This window comes from Somniosus microcephalus, chromosome 12, assembly GCF_052327205.1.
Source record: "Somniosus microcephalus isolate GS21.2 chromosome 12, FLI_Smic_1.0, whole genome shotgun sequence".
In the NCBI taxonomy this organism is placed as follows: Eukaryota; Metazoa; Chordata; class Chondrichthyes; order Squaliformes; family Somniosidae; genus Somniosus; species Somniosus microcephalus.
In genome coordinates, this window is record NC_140998.1 from 78,313,287 (window position 1) to 78,335,276 (window position 21,990).

General features: G+C 42.2%; 1 protein-coding gene across 3 annotated transcripts in view; it reads right to left on the reverse strand.

Annotated features, from left to right (window-relative positions):
• Positions 1-6,294: 6,294 nt before the first annotated feature.
• The window catches only part of txndc16 (thioredoxin domain containing 16), a 242,333-nt gene continuing 226,637 nt past the window's right edge, over positions 6,295-21,990 (reverse strand). For all 3 annotated transcript variants that reach the window (XM_086003184.1, XM_086003182.1, XM_086003183.1), the window contains 4 exons: positions 21,422-21,560; positions 18,114-18,280; positions 15,713-15,903; positions 6,295-8,130 (listed from right to left, as the gene is read on the reverse strand). In XM_086003184.1, coding sequence (XP_085859310.1) covers positions 7,841-8,130; positions 15,713-15,903; positions 18,114-18,280; positions 21,422-21,560 — 787 coding nt within the window. In that variant the 3' untranslated portion in view covers positions 6,295-7,840. The remainder of the gene's footprint in view (positions 8,131-15,712; positions 15,904-18,113; positions 18,281-21,421; positions 21,561-21,990) is intronic.

A 21,990-nucleotide genomic window follows, 5' to 3' on the forward strand; every position in this document is an offset into this window, starting at 1 on the left:
TGACAGTAGCTCAGACGAGTCACAGGAAGGCACAAAAGCAGAGCCTAAAGGTCTGGGATGTCTCAAGTTATATGGTGTAGACAAAACGGAGGACCACAGCACAATGTGGGTTAAAATGAAGGTAGCAGGCGTCAAAGTTAATATGGAGCTGGACACGGGTTCAGCCCTATCAGTAATTAATGAACAAGATTATAACAGGCTGTTCAAACGCATTCCCTTAAAGGATACGGAAATTAAATTAAAAACATATATGGGACAAAAAGTTTACCCGAAGGGAAAAATGCAAGTAACAGTTAAATACAACGGCAGAAAAGTGCCAGGACTTTATTTATATGTCCTACCAAACGGTGGACCACCACTTTTGGGTAGGGAGTGGATAAGAAAAATCCATTTCGACTGGAAGTCGATACACGAGTTAAAAGTAGAGACCACCAAGGATGATACAACCATTACAAGCAGGCTGTCGAAAATATTGGCAAAAACGCCAGAGGTGTTCCAACAAGGGCTGGGGACCTTAAAGGACATTAGAGCAAAAATAACTATTGCTCAAGACGCAAACCCCAAGTTTTGTAAGGCCAGACCGGTGCCTTACGCCATTCGGCCAGCTGTGGAAACAGAACTGGATGCCTTAGAGAGTGCAGGTGTCCTTACAAAGATTGAATGGAGTGAGTGGGCCACGCCCATCATCCCAGTTATAAAGAAATCTGCAAATAACACACCGGGGGAACCAAAGAAGGTTCGCATTTGCGGGGATTTTAAGATAAATATTAACCCAGTCCTGCACACGGTACAGTATCCGCTGCCGCGGATAGAGGACATATTCGCATCGTTAGCTGGGGGTAGACACTTTACGAAGATTGACCTTTGTCAAGCTTATTTACAGATGGAGGTGGAACAGGACTCGAAAAAGCTCCTAACGATTAACACACACAAGGGATTGTACCAGTACAATCGCCTGGTATTTGGTGTGGCGTCCGCCCCGGCAATATGGCAGAGGACCATGGAACAGGTCTTACAGGGCATTCCAGGAACGCAATGCTACCTGGATGACATCCTGGTGACAGGACAAACGGATAACGACCACCTCGCTAACCTGGAGCAAGTACTTCTGCGGTTACAACAATACGGACTCAGGGCGAACAAGCAGAAATGTGAGTTTTTCCAGGAACGTATCTCATACTGTGGTCACATTATAGACAAGGAAGGCCTGCATAAGTCCCCGGAAAAGATCGAGGCAGTAGTGAAGGCCCCGCCCCTTGAGAATGTATCTCAGTTACGATCATTCTTAGGCCTTATAAACTATTACCATAAGTTCCTCCCGAACTTATCGTCCATTTTACAGCCACTAAATTCATTGCTGCAAAGGGGAGTCTCCTGGAATTGGGACGAAGTGTGTGAGGCTGCTTTTAAAAAGGGTAAACAACTCATTACATCAAAGGAAGTGCTCGCACACTTTGACCCAAAAATGCCAATGAGGTTGGCATGTGACGCCTCCCCGTATGGTATAGGGGCAGTGTTGTCACACAAATTTCCCAATGGGACGGAGAGGCCAATAGCATTTGCCTCAAGGTCGTTAACTACAGCCGAAAGAAACTATGCGCAAATCGACAGGGAGGCCCTCAGTCTGGTGTGGGGTGTAAAAAAATTCCACCACTACCTACATGGGCAACGTTTCACACTACTGACGGATCATCAACCGTTGGTGTCGATATTTAATCCAACAAAAGGGGTGCCCCTGATGACGGCCCAAAGGCTACAGAGATGGTCACTGTTCTTAGGCGCACACCAGTACCTTATCGAATATAAGGGTACCAAACAGCATGGCAATGCGGATGGCCTGTCGTGGCTACCATTGCCTGCCGAGATCAAAGAGATAGTACAGGGCCCCGTGGAAATATATCATACGGCTGTTATGGAACACTTGCCCATCACCAGCCAATGTATCGAGCGGGAAACACAGAACGACCTGACACTGGCAAGGGTTTACGAATTGACCGTGAAAGGCTGGCTGGCGCAGGGTGACGCATCATTGCCGGCGTTTTCGGCAAGGAAGGACCAGTTGTCTGTCTGCCGGGGCACATTGATGTGCGGAGCCAGGGTGGTGGTCCCTCAAAAATTACAACATAAAGTGTTGCGGGACTTACACGAAGGTCATCTGGGGGGTGTCAAAATGAAAAGCCTCGCCAGAGCCTACGTCTGGTGGCCCGGCATTGACAGGGACATCGAGGAAGTAGCAAAAGCGTGCCAAGGGTGCCAGATGGTACAGAACGTACCACCCCAAGCCCCACTACATCCGTGGGAGTGGCCCACAATGCCGTGGCAAAGGATCCACGTGGACTTCGCTGGGCCCTTCCTGGATGCGATGTTCCTTATTGTAGTGGACGCCCACTCAAAATGGCCGGAGGTCATAAAGATGTCATCAACGACAGCTGAAAAGACGGTCGCAGTCTTAAGGACCATTTTTGCCCGAAACGGGGTGCCCGAGCAAGTCTGTTCGGACAATGGGCCACAATTTGTGGCAGAAGAATTTCAAGCATTCCTAAAAAGGAATGGAGTGCGACATTATACGTCTGCACCATATCATCCGTCTACAAATGGGCTGGCAGAGCGCTTTGTACAGACTTTTAAAAAGGCCATCAAGGCGATGGGGGAGGAAAGGTTGCCACAACACAAGATGGACAATTTCCTATTTGCGTACCGTAATGCTGCACATACGGTGACCAACCAGGCCCCCGCCATCATGTTCTTTAATAGAAGGTTAAGGTCTCGCCTTGAATTGCTCAGACCAAACATCCGGAGAGATGTGGAAAACCGAGTATTTCGTAGGGCTCCTGACAGACAGACACGGAGCTTCGAGGTGGGGCAGCAAGTGTTGGCCCGTGATTATAGAAATGAAAAGTGGCGGTCTGGTACGATAAAGGCCCGCCAGGGACCTTTGATGTACACAGTGGATACAGGGGACGGCATAATCAGACGACATGCTGATCAACTTGTGGAGTCCAGAAACCCAACTGATTCACTACCTCAAACGTCTCAGCACATTGCTACAGCGGAATCACGGCCCAGCTCGTCGTTAGAGGTCTCAGGATTGCGAGGAGTTCAGCACTCCAGTGATCTCCACGGCACAGGATGTGCCATCAGACATCGACGACTCCAGCGATGAAGTGGTGACAGAAGTACCGCCGCCTACACCGAGACCGACTAGAGAAAGACGTTATCCTAGTCGAGACAGGAGGCCTCCTCAGAGACTGAATCTATGTTTCTTTTTATATATATATATATATATATAGGTAGACAACTCTGATGTAAATATGTTATGTATATTGTGTTACCAAATGTTATTAGCCCTAGTTATGGTGCATCTGTTGACTTAATTGCACGGGTACGTTTTAATTAAAAGGGGAGGAATGTTGTGTATGTAATATGTATGTTACTTTAAACCTATGGCCAGGGCGGCACTACTTTGTAGGGCGTAGTGATACCATAGTACCACTCCTGGCCATAGGGGTATAAATAGTACTGTGGGTACTGATCTCCCCTCAGTTCCCGCCTGTTGGTATTAAGTAAAGACCTACGTTGAATCTTCCAAGCTGTCTCTTCATTGTTGGATTAAGTATAGACACATACTTTACAGGCACCACTCACCATATTTTTCCTGTCCAAATAAAGGCCCTTTTACCCATCCCCATGTGATTATGCCAATTTTGCCTTTAAACTGAAGAGCAGAAGGGACTGAAACACGGTGACTTGGTCCAAGAAAATTCCTTTCTGCAATACTTTTTTTTCCCCTTCATGACACAAACATCTCATTTGTAATGTTACAAATTACATGCAAGGCTTGATCACCAAGTCAAAAGCAAAATACTGCGGATGCTGGAAATCTGAAATAAAAAGAGAAAGTGCTGGAAATACTCAGGTCAGGCAGCATCTGTGGAGAGAGAAACAGAGCTAACGTTTCAGGTCGATGACCCTTCGTCAGAACTGGAAAAAGTTGGAGATGGAGCAGGTTTTTAAGCAAATGCAGGGGCAGGGAGAGGGGGGGAGGGGAGGAAAGAACAAAAGGGAAGGTCTGTGATAGGATGGAAGGCGGGAGAGCTTAAGAGACTAAAGGGATGATGGTGCAAGGCAAAGGAGATGGTAATGGGACAAGTCAAGAAACAAAAGATGACTCTAGATGAAGTGTAAATGGCAATGGCAGAATGATTGACAGCTGCCATGAGAGAGAATTTTTTTTTTTAAAGATAGGGGCAGAGGTTATGGTCTGAAATTGGGAGCAGAGGTTATGGTCTGAAATTGGGGGCAGAGGTTATGGTCTGAAATTGGGGGCAGAGGTTATGGTCTGAAATTGTTGAACTCGATGTTGAGTCTAGAAGGCTGTAAAGTGCCTAATCGAAAGATGAGGTGCTGCTCCTCGAGTTTACGTTGAGCTTCATTGGAACAGTGTAAAAGGCTGAGGACGGAGAGGTCAGAGTGGGAATGGAGTGGAGAATTAAAGTGACAGGCGACCGGAAGCTTGGGGTCACCCTTACAGACTGAACGGAGGTGTTCCGCAAAGCGGTCACCCAATCTGTGTTTGGTTTCCCCAATGTAGAGGAGACTGCATCGTGAGCAGTGAATACAGTATACTAAATTGCAAGTACAAGTAATTTGCTGTTTCACCTGGAAGGAGTGTTTGGGGCCCTGGACAGTGGGAAGGATGTAAAAGGGCATGTGTTGCATTTCCTGTGCTTGCACGTGAAGGTGCCGGGTGAAAGGGAAGGGGTGTTGGGGGTGATAGAGGAGTGGACCAGGGTGTCACGGAGGGAGCGGTCGCTTCAGAATGCTGAAAGGGGAGGTGAGGGGAAGATGTGTTTGGTGGTGGGATCACGCTGGAGGTGGCGCAAATGGTGGAGGATGATCCGTTGAATGTGGAGGCTGGTGGGGTGAAAGGTGAGGACAAGGGGAACCCTATCGTGGTTCCGGGAGGGAGGGGAAGGGGTGAGAGCAGAAGTGCGGGAAATAGAATGGACACGGTCAAGGGCCATGTCAACCACAGTAGAGGGGAATCCTCGTTTGAGGAAAAAGACATGTCGGAAGCACTAGCATGGAAGGATGCATCGCCAGAGCAGATGTGGCAGAGACGGAGAAACTGGGAGAATGGAATAGAGTCCTTGCAGGAAGCGGGGTGGGAGGAAGTGTAGTCCAGGTAGCTGTGGGAGTCAGTGGGCTTATAGTGAATGTTTGTCAATAGCCTATCCCCAGAGATGGAGACAGAGAAGTCGAGGAAGGGAAGGGAAGAGTCGGAGATGGACCATTTTCTAGCTCAGGGCGAGAGCAGGAAACGGCACTGATACAGTCATCAATGTACCGGAAAAAAAGAGGTGAGGGAGGGGGCGCGAGTAGGACTGGAACAAAGAATGTTGCACATATCCCATGAAAAGGCAGGCATAGCTAGGATCCATGCAGGTTCCCATAGCAACACCTTTAATTTGGAGGAAGTGAGTGGAGTCAAAGGAGAAGTTGTTCAATGTGAGAACCGGTTCAGCCAGGCGGAGGAGGGTGGTGGTGGATGGGGACCGGTTGGGCCTCTGTTCAAGGAAGAAGCGGAGCGCTCTCAGGCGACTTGCATTGATGAAATCCATGGAATCTCTAAGTATTCATCATCTTCATTGAGTGGCTCTACATAACTAAGTCCATGGCTAGATTAATCAACTTTGATATTTATACTGAGTAAATGACTCATGAAAAGATAATCATATCAAGTGGGCTAGGATTGGTTACTTGTATTTTCATTACTGTTTATAAAATCATATTTGTAAAAATCACTCATTTCAAAAGTACACATTCCCCCAATTTCATCAGTGTGCTGTAAATGATGATGAAAATGTGGCATTTTTCTGGGTATTTGAAAAATGAAGGAAAATATAGTCAATGTAATTTCATGTTACATAATGAACAAAAAGCCATCTCCTAATATGTGACTTGCATTGATGGAATCCATGGGATTTTCATAAACCAATTTTGCTGTGTTTTTCTGCATTTGCATTAAATCAGGAACACTGTATTCACAATTGAAATGTGTCAGCTCAAAACAGGTAGAAATAAAATAATTAATGAAGTATTGTCATGTTATAATGACAATTATTTGATATAACTAGCTAGGCACTTTTAAAGCCAGAACTGTTCCTTGTTTGCAATAGAATTTCTAACAGGATGTTATGAGTAGTTTCACACAGCCATCCACAGCCTTGATAAGGACCTTACAGAAATAATACAGTAAACTCTTGTTTAAACGGCACTTTATCATCCGGAATACTTTAATAATCAGCAAAATAGATATATCTCAATACAAAACAACATCTCAATAACCAGTAATCTTGCCGAATCCATCTAGCACTCGTTTTGCCAAGTCCGAGTCTCCCGCGGTGGCCGAGTTAGTCAGTGGCGATGGTGAGTGGAAAAGCAGCACCATGGTAGGTATACCTTTCTGTTATCCAGAATTTTTCCATCAACCGGCACCATCCTGGTCCCATAGGTGCCAGATAAGAAAGAGTTTACTGTACTATAAGATAAAGCCAACTAATAGTGTGGTTGAAATTGTTTTAAGTCCTGTGACTCCAGGAGCAAATCAAAGATTTTTGTATACAAGTATCATTGTTTCATCCATGATGGTTGACGTAATAAAACTCACTACGCACTTGGTTTGAGCATAAAGCAAGGCTTTAATCAACTTGTTTCAGAACATGGAGGTCTAGTTGTATTTCACTAGCTCCTCATCTTACAAAATGTCCCTGGCAAGCTGGGGCCCACGCCCGAGTATTTATACTCCATGGACGCCGCCACCGTTATTTCATAAGTAGTTTCTTGATGATGAGATTTATAACTATGGTTTTATTGAATTGTTAAAAAAATGTTGATTTTGTATTACAACACATTTCCCCTTTAAAATTGTTGCTATTGCTGTCTGTAAAATCAGCAGCTTATGAAATACAAACCAGATAGCTATGCAATAATTTTTGTCAACAGTGTTTAACAAGGACTATCTACATGCAAAAAAAAGTATTGCGGTTTAAAATTACATACACAGCCTCAAATTACTAATAAATGGGAGTGGTTTATTAAAAACGCAAGCACCACAAGGTTCTATAAACAGTTAAAAACTGGTTTACATTGACATGACTTAGTTTGGGTGAATAAATAACAAACCCTATCCTGCCAATGTGTACTGCAGTTTGAGTCAAGATTATAAACTAATTTTACCTTCAATACATACAGGAATGCAGACTCAGACACAGTTACTGAAAGTTGAAAGGAAGGGTTCTTCACCAGAGCATGGTACATAGAGAATTTCATCTGGAAACCACAGTAAAAACGTAAATTCATAATCCAATCAAATCTACAGCACCTTGGAACTGTTAGGCTTGATGTACCATAAGCTAATTCATGCTGTGCAACTATATTCAGTCACACATAGAAGACTGAAAAATTCAGCCAAGTCTGTGTTTTTAGTTACAGTTATACACCCAATTAATTTCTAATTTTAAACCAAGGAACAAAATGCATATATATGCTACAAAAGAATAACTGAATCATTTGACATCCAGGAGTTTACATTATTTCCAATGGAAATTGGCTGGTTGTTTTTTTGCCTGATTCATGCAGAAAATGTTAAGCTGCATCACAGGATTAACTCACGGGTGTTCAGTTCCTGTTGTGCAATCAGCTTCAGCGAGTAATTTGCATCCTTTACTGATAAAGGTCATATAACATCCAGGCACAAATTCAGTTATGCCTCAGCCACTAAAATCATTCTAGCCTGACAACACTCCGAGATACTCACTTGCTGAACTCTGCTTTCTGATCATAGCTCATTATGAAGCTCGTGCGGCATCTTCTTTTCCTTATCTGGGGGTTTGGGAGTTGTCCCATGCAAATACACTCTTTTAGACTCTGAAGCTGGTTCCCCGTGATCCTCCTCCTCATTACTCTTGCTCATCTGTTCAGTCTCATCTTCCTCCTCCTCATAGGTATCTTCTTGTTTTGCAGAATTGGGTGTCCTCTGCTTTGCAAATCCAGGACGTACAATATCCATGATGGCCAGAAAGTCATAAGTGGTTTGTGGGGGTGACCACTCTTTACCTTGCAGGAGATCTGTGAAAGCAAGTTTATAGAAACTTGTCAGCAAACAGACATTTGAAACACATGCAGAGACATGCTGGATCCTGTCAATAATCATATATTTAAAGTTGTACTCTTCTGTTTGTAACTCATTTTTTTCTTCTGACCCTGGAATGTGATCTCAGCAACACAATAAGAATTGCCATAAAAAATAAATAGCTTGCGGTGTTCAGTTCAGGACTTTCCACGAGAATAATAATTATAAAAAATGGTGGTGACTCAATACCGGCCTCTATATCACCTACCAAGCGAGAGGACTAAAACTGGACACAATATTCTAGACCAAAGCATCATAAAAAGATAGGATAGTAATCCTATATTTTATACATACATCCAAAACACCCTATTCACTTTCGCAATAACCTTGGCAACTGTCATGGACCTTCAATGACTCCTGCACTATAACTCTCAGGGCCTTCTCCCACTCAGCAGTCTTGAACACACAAATCTGCATGTTTGGAGCTGCTCCAACCCAAGTGCATCACCCATTTATTTATATTATATAAAAGACATCTGGCAGACACAGGCCCACTCCCTCACTGTATCTAGATCCACTCGAAATCTATTTTTCATTGAAGATCCTTATACCCGCACATATCTTTGTCTAGTTCTCCTGATGCCTTCATCCAGATTATTGCTAAAGATGGCAAAGAGCAACATTGATCCTTGCAGGACTCCACCAGTTTCTGACCTCCATGCAGAACCTCTACCATTAATAACTACTTTGTCAATGGAAATGCAACCAGTTCCTTATCCAAACCCAAATCTGCACGCCAAACCCACAAGAGTCAGCCATTTGCTTTTCCTAAATGGTAGGAATCATTTATTTACTTAATCAAAATTTCTATCACCTGCAAGAGGTGTGACTGAGCTGCTTACTTCCCTTCGATGCCATGGTTCTCAGTAAGTTAAGCAGTGATTGAATGCTCCTCTTCTGTATTTGCCCAAATTTGTATAATTTCAGATTCAAACTTTGACTCAGCATTCATAGATATCAGGATTCCAAATGTTATTTCATTATTTTATCAATCCTGATTTTCTCCATAGCATATTGCAATGGATTACTCCACTCGGTTTCAGGCTATGAAATCATATCCTTCACCTCATTTCACACTAGGCTGAAGCAGCACAAAAGAAATGTGTTACTTCGAGAGCAGTCAGGAAATCCAGTGAAAAATCTTCATTGGACAAGCCCCAGGATAAACACACGGCTTGTGGAGAAAAACCTTAAAAGTAATGAAAACACCTTTTTAATCGTTCATTGAGGTTTATTCCAAAATCATGAGGTTTATTGTAAAATCATGCTAGACTTGTATCTATAACATCACTCTTGTTACTTGGAGGCTGGAAACAGAGTTATATTCTTTATTTGTTTGTGGTCAGGATGTGGGCAACTCTGGCACAGCTGCAGATAATGGCCCAGAAATTCGGGTCTCCACGGGTGAGTACGCACTGGGTACTCGCCCGTAGGCCCAATGGAAGTGCCGGTTTTGTGCATGCACTGCGCATGTGCGGGAAACCGGCACTTCCGTTCCCCTGAAAGGGGTTGAGAGGTGGAACGCGTGCGCCGGAGAGGTAGCGCATGCGCATCAAACTTACATTTTTTTCCCAGGTTTTTCCGGGAGGGTAAGTCTCCAGCAGTTACACTTTAAAAAAGCAGGCGCAAGGCCTGCTTTTAACAAGGTAAGTGGTGAATTAATTAAAATTAAAACATTTTTTCCACAGGTTTATTATTTTTAAATACTTTAAAGAAAGGTAAGTTTATTTTTAGCCCCGTTAGAAAATGTAATTAATTTTTTCAAAAATGTAAATTATTGTTTAAAATAGTTATTACATGTAATTTATAGTTATTTTAAAAATGTGATAAAAAAAAAATGTATTTGAAGTTTCAGTGATGTTTTGGGGCTTATAGTATTTATAGGTTTGACAGCTCTTCCCGTCAAACTTATGAATGAAGCATTCCCTGCTACCATTGGCTCTCCATGGCCCACATGATCCCAGGGGATGCATCGAACTGCGCCCCTGGGATACGCAAGCACTGCGCGCCGGCAGTTGGAGGAGGCCCAGGATCAGAATCCCACGCGGGCCCACAGCTCAACGGCTGGCGTGCTAGGTAAGTGCAGATTGGGGGCTTGCATCCACGGGAAGCCCCCGAACTGAATTTCTGGGCCATTATCTATCGCTAGCTAATCTAAGAAGCAGGTGGTGGGACATCTTGCTTCGACTTCATATCCTCTCCATCACCAAGGCCACCTACTTCCAGCTCTGTAATATCGCCCATCTCCGCCCCGCCTCAGCCGATCTGCTGCTGAAAAACCTCATCCATGCTTTGGTTACCTCAACTATTGCAATTCTCTCCTGGTGGGCCTCCCATCTTCCAGCCACTGTAAACTTGAGATTATCCAAAACTCTGCTGCCCATATCTTGACTCGCACAAAATCTCGTTCATCCATCAACCCTGTGCTCGTTGACCTACATTGACTCCCGGTCCGGCTACGCCTCAATTTTAAAATTCTCATCCTGGTCTTCAAATCCCTCCATGGCCTTGCCCCTCCCTATCTCTGTAATCTCCTCTAGCCTTACAACCCTCCGAGAACTCTGTGTTCCTCCAATTCTGGCCTCTTGTGCATCCCCAATTTCCTTCACACCTCCTTTTGTGGCCGTGCCTTCAGCTCCCTCGGTCCTAAGCTCTGGAATCCCCTCTGTAAACCTCTCCATTCTCTGCCCCTCTCTCCTTCTTTACGACGCTCCTTAAAACTTACCTCTTTGATCAAGCTTTTGGTCACCTGTCCCAATGTCTCCTTATGTGGCTCAGTGTCAAATTTTGTCTGATAATGCTCCTGTGAAGAGCCTTGGGGTGTTTTACTACGTTAAAGGCGCTATGTAAATGCAAGTTGTTGTTGATTGTTTTTACAATTGAGTGGCTTGCTCCCAATATCAACCACATGGTGTAGGACTGTAGTCATTGGTAAGGGTGGCAGGTCTTCTCCCTGAAGGACATTAGTGAACTAGTTGGGTTTTTAACCACAATCCAGCAGCTTTCATTGCTTCTGGTGCCAATCTACAAATTATCAAATTTAATAGAGTTCAATTTCAAAACATTCCATGGTGTGATTTCAACTCATGACCTCAGAGTTGTTTGTCGAGTAACATCACCACTATACTACAGCAGCTGTTTCTTGTAAATGTTTGTGATGCCTGTCAAGAACAATTACCAGTGGGGAGCCTACTGGTAGCAGGCTTAAAAAAAATCCATCATCAATTTGTTACTCAATATTCAGTAATCACTTTAAGCAGCAATAATGTAAGTGAAAAATATTCTTGTCTTCTGGTTTAGCTTTATCTTCATATACCAGTTCATTTGCAAAATCTGTCTTTGTAGTTCAAGTGTTCTTCATTCATGACATCTATTTGACCCATTCTGTATCATATGTTTTATGAAAAGTCAAAGTCCCCGGTGTTGTAAAATGTAACGACTTTGTTAAAATTCTCCACATTACCCTGTTCAAACAACCATGCCTTGATGCAGAGTCTGAGCATCATCCAAATTTTGTGATCTGTTAATGGGAAGAAAGATCACCTACCTTCAAGGATCTTCAGCTTATAATTCACTCCCTGAAGCCCTTCACCACTCTACCTCCCTCTCCTCCTTTTAAGACCCTTCTTAAAACCACCTCTTTGACTAAGCTTTTGGTCACTCCTCTTAATATATCCTAATATCTCCTTTGGCACAGCGTTCCTTTTCTTTGATTACCCACATAAATTATTCCATTGAACTGACAGCAATGACCGAGTTGAGAGTTTAAATGCAAAAAGATTTAATAATCAGTTTCAAGCACTCTAAACCATGTAGAGAAAGAGGGAGAGAAAGAAGAGAGACAGAGGGAGAGGAAGCTTTGCATTTGGGAAATAAACTTCCATTAAAGAATGAAGATGACTGCAGCAAAGAAATGTAATTGAATGTCCTCTTTACATTTCAGCTGTTTAAAATCGTGGCTATTTCCCAACAAACATGCAGCAAATATAAATGGAAAACATGCAGAATCTGTAAAATGTGTCATTTTGAAACACATCACAATATCATTCATGTCTTTTTATGAAGTACAAACAATATTGCATATTTTGTCTGGGAACATTTTTAAATGGCAGTTGAATGCCACTTTCTGCACGTGGCCTCCATGCATTTCGATAGCGGAAGTGAGTTGACCAATCAGCACATCCCTGTGGTAATGCAGCTTTAACACCAGTTTAAGCCCAGCAATTATCATTCAGCTACTAATACAAAACAAAGGGGTTGGGTCTCCAGCTGTGTAGTGTGAGGAAATCCTGTTGAAATGCCAAGTGGAGAATCTGTAAAGTGCACTTCAGCAATTGTGACATGGAGGTACTGGTTGATGGCTTCCTTGAGATGCACTGCTTTTGGCTGGGGTTTGGGATCCCCCTTTCTTAGAAAGGACAGTATTTGGCAGATATATTTGTCAATATCAGTCTGTTGAATATACAATTAAAATATGATAAGAATTAAAAGAGAATATGTAGATGAACTAATAGCTAATCCTAATGGGGTAAGAAAGATTTATTTGGTGGATGTATTGGAGTCAATCTGTTGAGTTCATGAATGAAATACCATATGAATGGAAAACTGGGATGTGCAGATGAGTTAGTAACCAATGAGGTTAAAACATTTCCAGAAGCTCCTGGAGGTGATCTCACAAGGCTGAATTACATTAAATGGTTGCATTGAGGCAAAGTCAAAACTATTTTGCATCGCACAAATTGTGTAGTGTAACTAGTCTATTAGTTGCTAGTGGTTTTTAATGACTCACAAGGCACCAGTAGTTTTAGGCATGTGACTCAGTTGCCAATGTGAAATTCCAATTTTTCTATGAACTCAAGATCCCTGCAACGAAATGCCCTGCTAATGTCATTCAAGAATTTGGTACAGAGGTGCCAACTATTGAATTGCAATATCGAGTCAAAATTGATCCTCCTCTATTTTGGCTGGACAGTCCATTTCTTTGAGCTAGGTTTTATTTTTAATGGCAGCAAAAGCTCAGTGGCAGCTTGGCTCAGTTGGGTGCACCTCACCTCTGAGTCAGAGGTTGTGGTTTCAAGCTCCACTAGACTTGAGCACGTAATCAAGGCTGACATTTCAGTGCAGCGCTGAGGGAGTATGCCATCATCAGAGGTGCCGTCTTTCAGATGAGATGTTAAACCAATGTCTGCCTAATTTAGTGGACTCACCAGATCCCATGGTTATTTGGAAAAGAGCAAGGAGTTCTCCTGGCAACATTCCTCCCTCAATCAACACCACAAAAGCAGATGATCTGATTATTCATTTGCTGGCTGAAGGGCTTTGCTGTTTTGCAAATACATAACAACTGTAGAGGTACTTACAAAAAATATATTGCTTGTAAAGCACTTTGGGATGTGAAGTAAATGGGAGTTCTTTTTTCCTGGGTTTTTGTACAGCTTTCAGCAGCTTTTTCCCATTTGGTATTGCAGAATTTACAGTAAAATGTCAAAATTAACCTATTACTGTAGAACTTTCCATAGTTCAAAAACCTCCACAGTCTTGACATGAAGTTCAGCATCATTAGCACAATGGCAGTCAAAGAGACAACATCAAACTGAATGTGACACATGACAAGCACTGCCTCCAAATACATGTAAATAGAGTAAAATGAATAATAAATACAAGCCATGATATGGTGAAAATACCAATTGTTAACAAAGAGACCTTCCAGGAAAATAAATATAAACAAAGAACGAGTCCAAATAAATAACCCTATATTGTAACTAAGAAACCTTCCCGTTCTCCGCCATCCTGATTTAGACACATAGGGCTTGATTTTGTCAATGGGGAGCTTTTGGAGGCGGGACTCCCACTTTTTGGGTTGTAGTCCCGCCTCCATCGACTTGTGGTCAACCCACGCTATTTTCCCTTGAATGACCTTGTTAAGCCCGCCCAGCGGGCTCAGCAGGCCAATTAAGGGACACCTGGTTACTGGTGACGTCAGCGATTGACATTTCATCTGTCAAGAGCTTTTGACAGGTGAAAAATCAGCGTTTGAGAGCTCTGTGAAGCTGGCAAACTCTGACAATCTGTCTTCTAACTTGAGTCCTTCTACTCAGACTCAGTTAGAGAGCTTTCCAGACCAGAAAGCAGAGGCTGCAGCTTTTGACAGTTCAGCGGCCATTCTGCTTTCTGTGCCGGTGAGCTGGGGGACTCCCGAGAACTGAAGGAAGCCTGCAGGAGAAAGTAAAGGTAAGTCAAACTAAATTAAAACACTTTACACTTACCTCACACACTTACCTCTCCACACATGCACCCAAAATTCACCTGCACAACGGACATCTCGACCCCTCCAACCCCTGCAGACCGACGGTCCGCCTCGCTAACTTGGCGTGGTTCGGAGCCGTCGGACAGCCCACACTTAAGGGCTAAAAATAGGGATTAGGCAAAAAACTGCCCGTTAACTACCTGTTAACAGGCAGTTAATTGGCACTAATCCCCTTCCTGCCTCGGGGAGGCGGCTCCCAGCTCAGGTCGGGTACCCACCTCCTGGGACATTGGCACGGAGGCGGGTTGGGGGCAGGATGGGTTCCTGCCCCCCGATTCTGCAATTTTCCCACCACTCCCGCCTCCAAACCCACCTCCTCGGGGCTTGGAAAATCGAGCCCATATTGTCGTTCATTCAGCGTCGCTGGGTCAATATCCTGGAATTCCTGACCTAACACCATTGTGGGAGCGCCATCGCCACATTCTCAGTGCAACTAGGGATGGACAATAATTGTGGCCTTGTCCACAAGTCCCGATTACAAATTAAAAAAAATATCTGGGCCCTGAAAATCTGCGGGGCAACATCCTGGTGCAAGTGCTGGGATACGTCCACCAGAAATCTCTGATCCTCGCCCCGCCAAAGTATGCGGTATTGAGGGAAGTTCTCTAATTAAAATTATCAGTGGCCACCAGGAAAGCATCTTGGGTGCCCACCAGGTAGCGGATGCCAGGAATTCTAGCGTGGGCTGTGGCACTCGGTGGGGGAAAATATTAGTCCCGCCCCCCCATAAATATTCTATAATTGCTCCAGGCCGCCCCCACCCCCACTCACTTTAAAAAAGGGCAATAAAAAATTGAAAAATGTTTGTAATCTTTATGGGCCAGGCCATAAAGTGGGCCCCACTTGCCAGGAGGCCGGTAAGTCTTGTTTACCCAGCATGCGAGTGCTCAGTGGATTCCCACTGAGGAATGAGGGAAATTCTGATCTGGGAGCTCCCACCCAGCCACACACCCTCCGACGGTGACCTTGTTTCAGGACGGGAAGGCTTTGGGCCCCACAGAAACTGGCAAGAATTTGCAACACCCAGTACATCCACGTCCTAGCCTTATACCTGGCTCATCCCTCGCATTCCCGCCAGAGTTACAGCTGGAGCGAACTGAAAGGGCTGTGGATTTTCAACCATCTGGTAACCATTATGCTTGTATTAGAAAGATAAGACTGCAGTCACAGCTGTTTACATTTAACTGTTGGGAAACACTGATTTTACTTACTATTGGGATCCTCCTGTCCTGTCTGCACATTCTTTAACCAGTGTAGCACACCCTCTCTTGATATAAGCTGCCCTTCTGGAAATGCAAACACCTGGCTCCCAGAATTGAGTTGCACTAAGACGAGTGCTGGCAGCTGTGGGAGGTAGTTCAAATATACTTGAAGAATCTCTTCTCCGACATGTGTATTTCGTCTTAATGGTATAAAAATACAGGAAAACAATTGTCACCAATAAAATAACTAAACCACAGGGCTAGGAAAGAATTAGATTTGAGTTATGCTATTAACATGGAATAATGTATGTTGCACATTTAAAAGAAACCACTACTTTTCATTTAGGAAACAGATGAAAATATTTTGAAATTATAATTCATGAATGGTGAGGGAAAGTGTCATAAGGAGACCTACTGCACTGTAAAAGTTCTGGACAAGTCATACAATAAGTAACAAATTAAATCCATTAGAGGTTCCTTCAAAATTTAGCTGCTCAACTTTCTACTGAATTAAGTCGGAAAGAAAAAATTGCAAGTCGCAACATGACAATGGTGCAACAATACAGTGGACTATCAGTCAAATCGCAGAAAATTGGATCCATAGCCAGAGATTCCAGAATAAGCTTAGAGTTACTTTCTAGGCACATATAAAGTATAGGATTTTCAGTAGGGTTAGAGAAAAATACAATAAAAATTTGTTTTAGTACATTTTTGTTCTCATCTACTTATTAAAATATTACATGGACATACCATACTTGACAAATATGTGACAAGGCTTCACAGACAGTAGACAGACCTGATAAATAAGTGTTTCAACTTTTATTATAGATTAACTTATCAGGGTAAATGAAGATGCTAGGTTTGTACTGTAGCCATGGCACAAGCGCTCTGTATAGTAACATCATTTAATAAGTAATAATGTTTATGATCTTGCAACGCAGTGACTAGAACAATTCTTATCTACATTTGTAATTTAATGTAGCACTATTATCACATTTGTAGTAGCAAAAATGATCTGCATTTAAAGCCATGACCCCTTTTCTACTATAATCAGGTTCAATTATCAAATATCTGAATTGAAATTCAGTTCAACAAAACCCATCTGATGACAGGTCTCATGTCTGATACTCTGATTTACATATCGGCTGTTAAGAAAGGGATCATACATTATGAAAAGCATGTAATATATCATTTTAAAAATGCATCAGAAAAACTATCCAATGCTTGGTAATCTTTTACAAAAATGACAAAGGCAATGATCATGTTTCTTGTAGTGGCAGTTCATGCTACAACTGATGAAAGAGAACTATAGATGATACAGTGGAGGGGGCTATCTTATTGAAGAAAAAGGAAAGCTATATAGTTCCTGTCTAGAAATCCTTAAATTGAAGGAACAGGTATCCTTCTGCTTTTCCTGAATGAATGAACTATGATATGAAGATAATAATCAAATAAAGGATTTTCATTTATGCTGTGCACTCATTAACAGTTTTTAGAGCATATTTCCACACGACATTATTTCCCCAGAATAATCACTCACAGAACTCAATTTGGATTTCATCAATTTCACTCATGGATTCTCCAAATGAGGCTGTAGTGATTAAATCAAATAAATGCTTCCTCTTGAGCTCATTTTCACCACAATTGCCATTTTAGCCTTACTGCCTGTGCCCACATTTAACAGGAAACAGATAAAGAAACACTCCAAGGAAGGCTCATAAAAAATTGCTGTGAAAGAATGATATGGCTTAATATTGCCACCTACGTCCACTGCTGAAAAAGGGAGCTTCTCAATTTTCTGCCAAGGATAATATTGTCTTGGGTCGAGATATTGTTGTGTCAACTCCTCAAATAGGATAAATTGCAACAGTCTGAAATCATGGCACAGTACAGTGTTGGGGAGAAGGCTTCTCATGCAGTGGAACAGACTGCAGTATGGCTAATGCTGATGTAAAATGATCTGAAAAGGCCACAAGTGGAGGTGTGTGCGTCTGCACGCTGCTTGGGTAGGCTGCATGGTATGTAGAGTATAATAACCTAAAATTGCATTTTGATTACAACACACATTTTTATTATATTATTCGAAGACCTGAAGTTTGTCTTTTTTGGCCTATTGCAATGGTGGTACCTCTATAAATCTATGAAAAACTTGTCTTTCAGGCAGGATTACACTAATTTGGAATGACAGTATAGAGTTCCTCGTCAGTTAAGGAAAACAATTTCATAACTAGTCAGAACAGGTACTAACATTCTACTTCCACTGTCAGAATGTGCTAGCCATTACTATATCAATTAACATTTTTGTGTCAATTTCCTTTTCAGTTTATCATTTAAAAAAAACTTAGCAGTAAATCAACAGCAGTGAGTGTGCTGACGTTGTTAGATTACTTCCAAAGAAGTTGTGACTCACAGGTCAATCCAGCAAGTGGTGTAAATCTGCACACTTCTTAACTTGGTAAATTCTGCGAGCTCTGCTTTAGCTTTCAAGGTCTTGGTGTCATCATTATCAATAAACAGAATGAGTAATGGTTTCAGAGGATGGAAGTAAGAAGGGAGATTTTCCACCGTCACTTCAGGCTAATATTAAAAATAGAAACAGCATTTCAGTTTATTCAGTTACCAAGAAATGGCGACATTTAGAACAGATAGTCAAAAAACATTTCAAAAGTATAATATAGCTCTCTATGACATGAAATTATTTTACTTTATAAGTTTTCAAATTGGTTTTCCATTGACAATAATAAAATATGCTCTACATATTCAAATTTAAATGGCAACATCAGAACACAAATAGGAAACCTAATGAAATGTGTAAATTTATTACACATTTAACAGGTTAGATTTGAACTCCCTCCGCTCGGTGGAAACGTGGCAATAGCAGAGTTAAAATGGAGGTGGTTGACCTAATGCCCCATTCCCACACCACTGACAGTTTTCCTGGGGCCTTCTGCTGGGTGATATACATAGGACGCTGATGCGATTTTAATTGCCTCCTGGGTGAAGCGTGTGCTTTGAATGCTCCACCCAGTAAACCCTGGCGGTACAGCAGAAGAAGCCCGAAAAGGTAAGTGCTAAAATGATTTTTGTGGGACCAGAGGAATCAGAAGTAATCCTCCTGGCTCCACAAGAATAACGTGGGCCGGTGCCACACTCGGCTCTCCCCCTCCACCCCTTCCATTTTTCCCATCGGGTCACCACCTACCCTCCCGCTTTCGGCAGGAGTCTACCAGAATGTGCGATTGATCTCCCGAGCGCTGCTACTGTCAACTCAGGAGAAACGGTCCTTGTATGCGCAGTTCGCACATGTGCAGTAGCCCCTGCTGTTATGGCTTGCAACCAAACCGGTTTGTCTGAACCATGCTTTTCAGAAACACCGCTTCATTGCCGGTTGTGAGGATGACAGCATTTAAACATTACTTATCCTTTAATATTTCTATTCTTTTGTATTCTTTCTTTCATTTATAAATTATGTTATTCATCTGACTATAAAGTAAAAAGTCAAATATTTTATTCGGGGCTTGGTGATCCTAAGACACTCAACTAAGGTAAATGCAAACTGTGGGCAAATGTCACGTGATCAAATGTCATACGATTATGCATCATATGAGTGGTGTCACGTGATCAAATGCCATTTTATAAAATGTCACATGATCAAATCTCCAGGGATACGTCAAACCAGAGTTGGCAACCCTATCACTGCCACAAAGCAGGTCCTGAAATAATGGTTTGCAGTCTGAATCGATCTTTAAAGTTTGCCTCCAAACATGTTGGAAGATCATTGTAGTCTGCTGTGTGCTGCACAACATTGAAAAGTAGAGAGGCTTTCCCCCTTGTGAGGCACCACAGATGGAGCTGGAATCAAATGAAGATTATGATGATGGTCAATAGCAAACAGCTGGAGATAATAGTGGACATAAAAAACACATCAAATCTTGATCACTGATTTCTTTGCCCCGTATTGTACAACACAACCGAGAAGCAATAAGACACAGAAGCTATTAAACTGTAACATACTCCCCCAGTACACCTGTACTTTCCACAGTTGTTATTTGCTCCATAATATTCCAATATATGACCTAGTATTCACAATTTCATGCAGTGCTACTCAAAATATACATTTTATACAAGAAAAACACAAGATAATGTTCAAACCCTAGAGCATGCTTCTTGATGGCTGAAGCTATCTATTCCTAACCACAGTCTTATTAGATGTCTGACCACCCTGTCTTACTCAGTTAGCACCTAAACAGTTTTATTCCTTGTAAGTTGCAATAAAGCAGAAAGCCGAACGATAAAGGCACATTTGGTGCAGTGCAGCAATGAGGCTCTGATATGGCCCTATGAAAATAAGGAAATCTTACAATATTTCAGTGATGAATATTCTGCGTCTCCCTTTTGTCCTAGATGTAAAAGTGCCATGTGGTCTGCCTCATAATGTATTCCAAAATGATTGGCCTACAGTAGAACAGGCAGATGTTGTAGCTGCCTGGGAAGTTTGCTGTTGAGTATCCTGGATCAAGAGGGAACACCACTTCCAGATGATGAGCTCCTCCAGGTGCATCTTCAGTGTTGGCCACTGCATTAGTGATCTGCATGGCATCTGAATGCTGTGCCCTCCCTTGTGCAGAGGCAGAAGATGGCATCACAGTACCACATATATAAGTTGCAGATAATACAAGCCAGCCTGCATGCCTCTACTGGACACCAAGCTCCTACAAATGCCCCTGATCTCATCGTTGGCCTTCCATGAGGTCTATGAAACACTGTCTCAAGGTGCTCCGCTTCATTTTACTAGGACAATGAAAGCCGACTGTTATAATATGAGAACCAGTGATCTATAAAATCACAACCAAATTACTGTTAATGTTCCTGAGCTTTCTGCTACTGACCTAGACATGTGAGTAATGGCATAGTCCAGAGTTGTTAACACTGAAAGCGCCATAGAATTAATGGCAGATGCATTGCAGAGCCCTGCTCCATTACAGCTAACACAAGCCAGGAGGTGGGCTCCTTCACACTACCTTGCAGCCTAAAGTGCACAGAGACTCAATACGGCACTGAGTCATCAGCCTAGATTATGCGCTTAGGTGCGGCTTGAACCCACAACCTTCTGGCTCAGAGGCGAGTGCTACCACGGAGAGAAGGTTGACACTTGTGCAGTGCTGCATTGTTGAAGATGCCTTCTCTCAGATGGTTTGTTAAACTGAAGCCCTGTCTGTCTGCTCAAGTAGACATAAAAGATCCCATGGCATTATTTCAGAGAAGGACTGGCAGTTCTCTTTGTGGCTAGGCAAACATTCCTCCCGAAACCAATACTACCAGAACAGTTTATCAGATTATTCATTCATTTGCTGTTTGTGGGGCCTTGCTGTGTACACATTAGATGTTGTCTTTGCCTACATAAAAGTGACTACAAAACTTAGTGATTGTAAAGCACTTCGTGATATCCCGAGGATACAATGAGGCACTACATAAATACATTTTTTTCTTGCCCCAATTGACTTAAAACAGAGAATGTACCAATCGAACCAAACTGACACTTCAATTTCATGATAAATTTAAATTTAAATTATAATTAAGAGTTAATGATTCACTAACGTCACAATATTTCATGCGAACATAGGTGTACAGTTCACAAATATTTGGAACATTAAGGAGAATATCAGAAATTATGTTACTCTATTTACAGGTTAACATTTAGCATTTCAAAATACTTACAAACTTTTCCAACATGCCACTCTTCACTGCAGATACAATGTCTTTAGTACTAGATCTTTCAAGGTGAATACCTTCTATGTGAGACTCTTCATGTCTAACAAACACCAGAGCCGGTAGAGTCACACCAAACTTGTGAGAGCTGAATGGAAAATGCAACATTTGAAATCATGGATTAAAACAAGGATCCATTTGTTAAAGACGTGTAAGAAATGGAAATAAAACTTCTAGGAGGTCTATTTTAGCATCAAAAATAAAATTAGATAAGAGCTTTCTGAAAGAATTCACATTGTAGTTTGTATTTACCAATAACAGGCACATTTATACAATACCTTTTGAGAATTTATCCATATGTATTACAGAAATCATACAGCCATATAAGAACACTTCACTGTAAGCTTATAGAACAGAAGAATGTTAGTTGAATACATCTGGACAGAATCCATAAAATCATTCTTTGTGGAACTTGCTACATGCTATCGGCAAATCATGAGCCATAATTGCAGCCCAAAAGTTGCAGAATAATCACATAACTATGTATCTTTGTTTTAAACAATGTGACATAGCTGCTT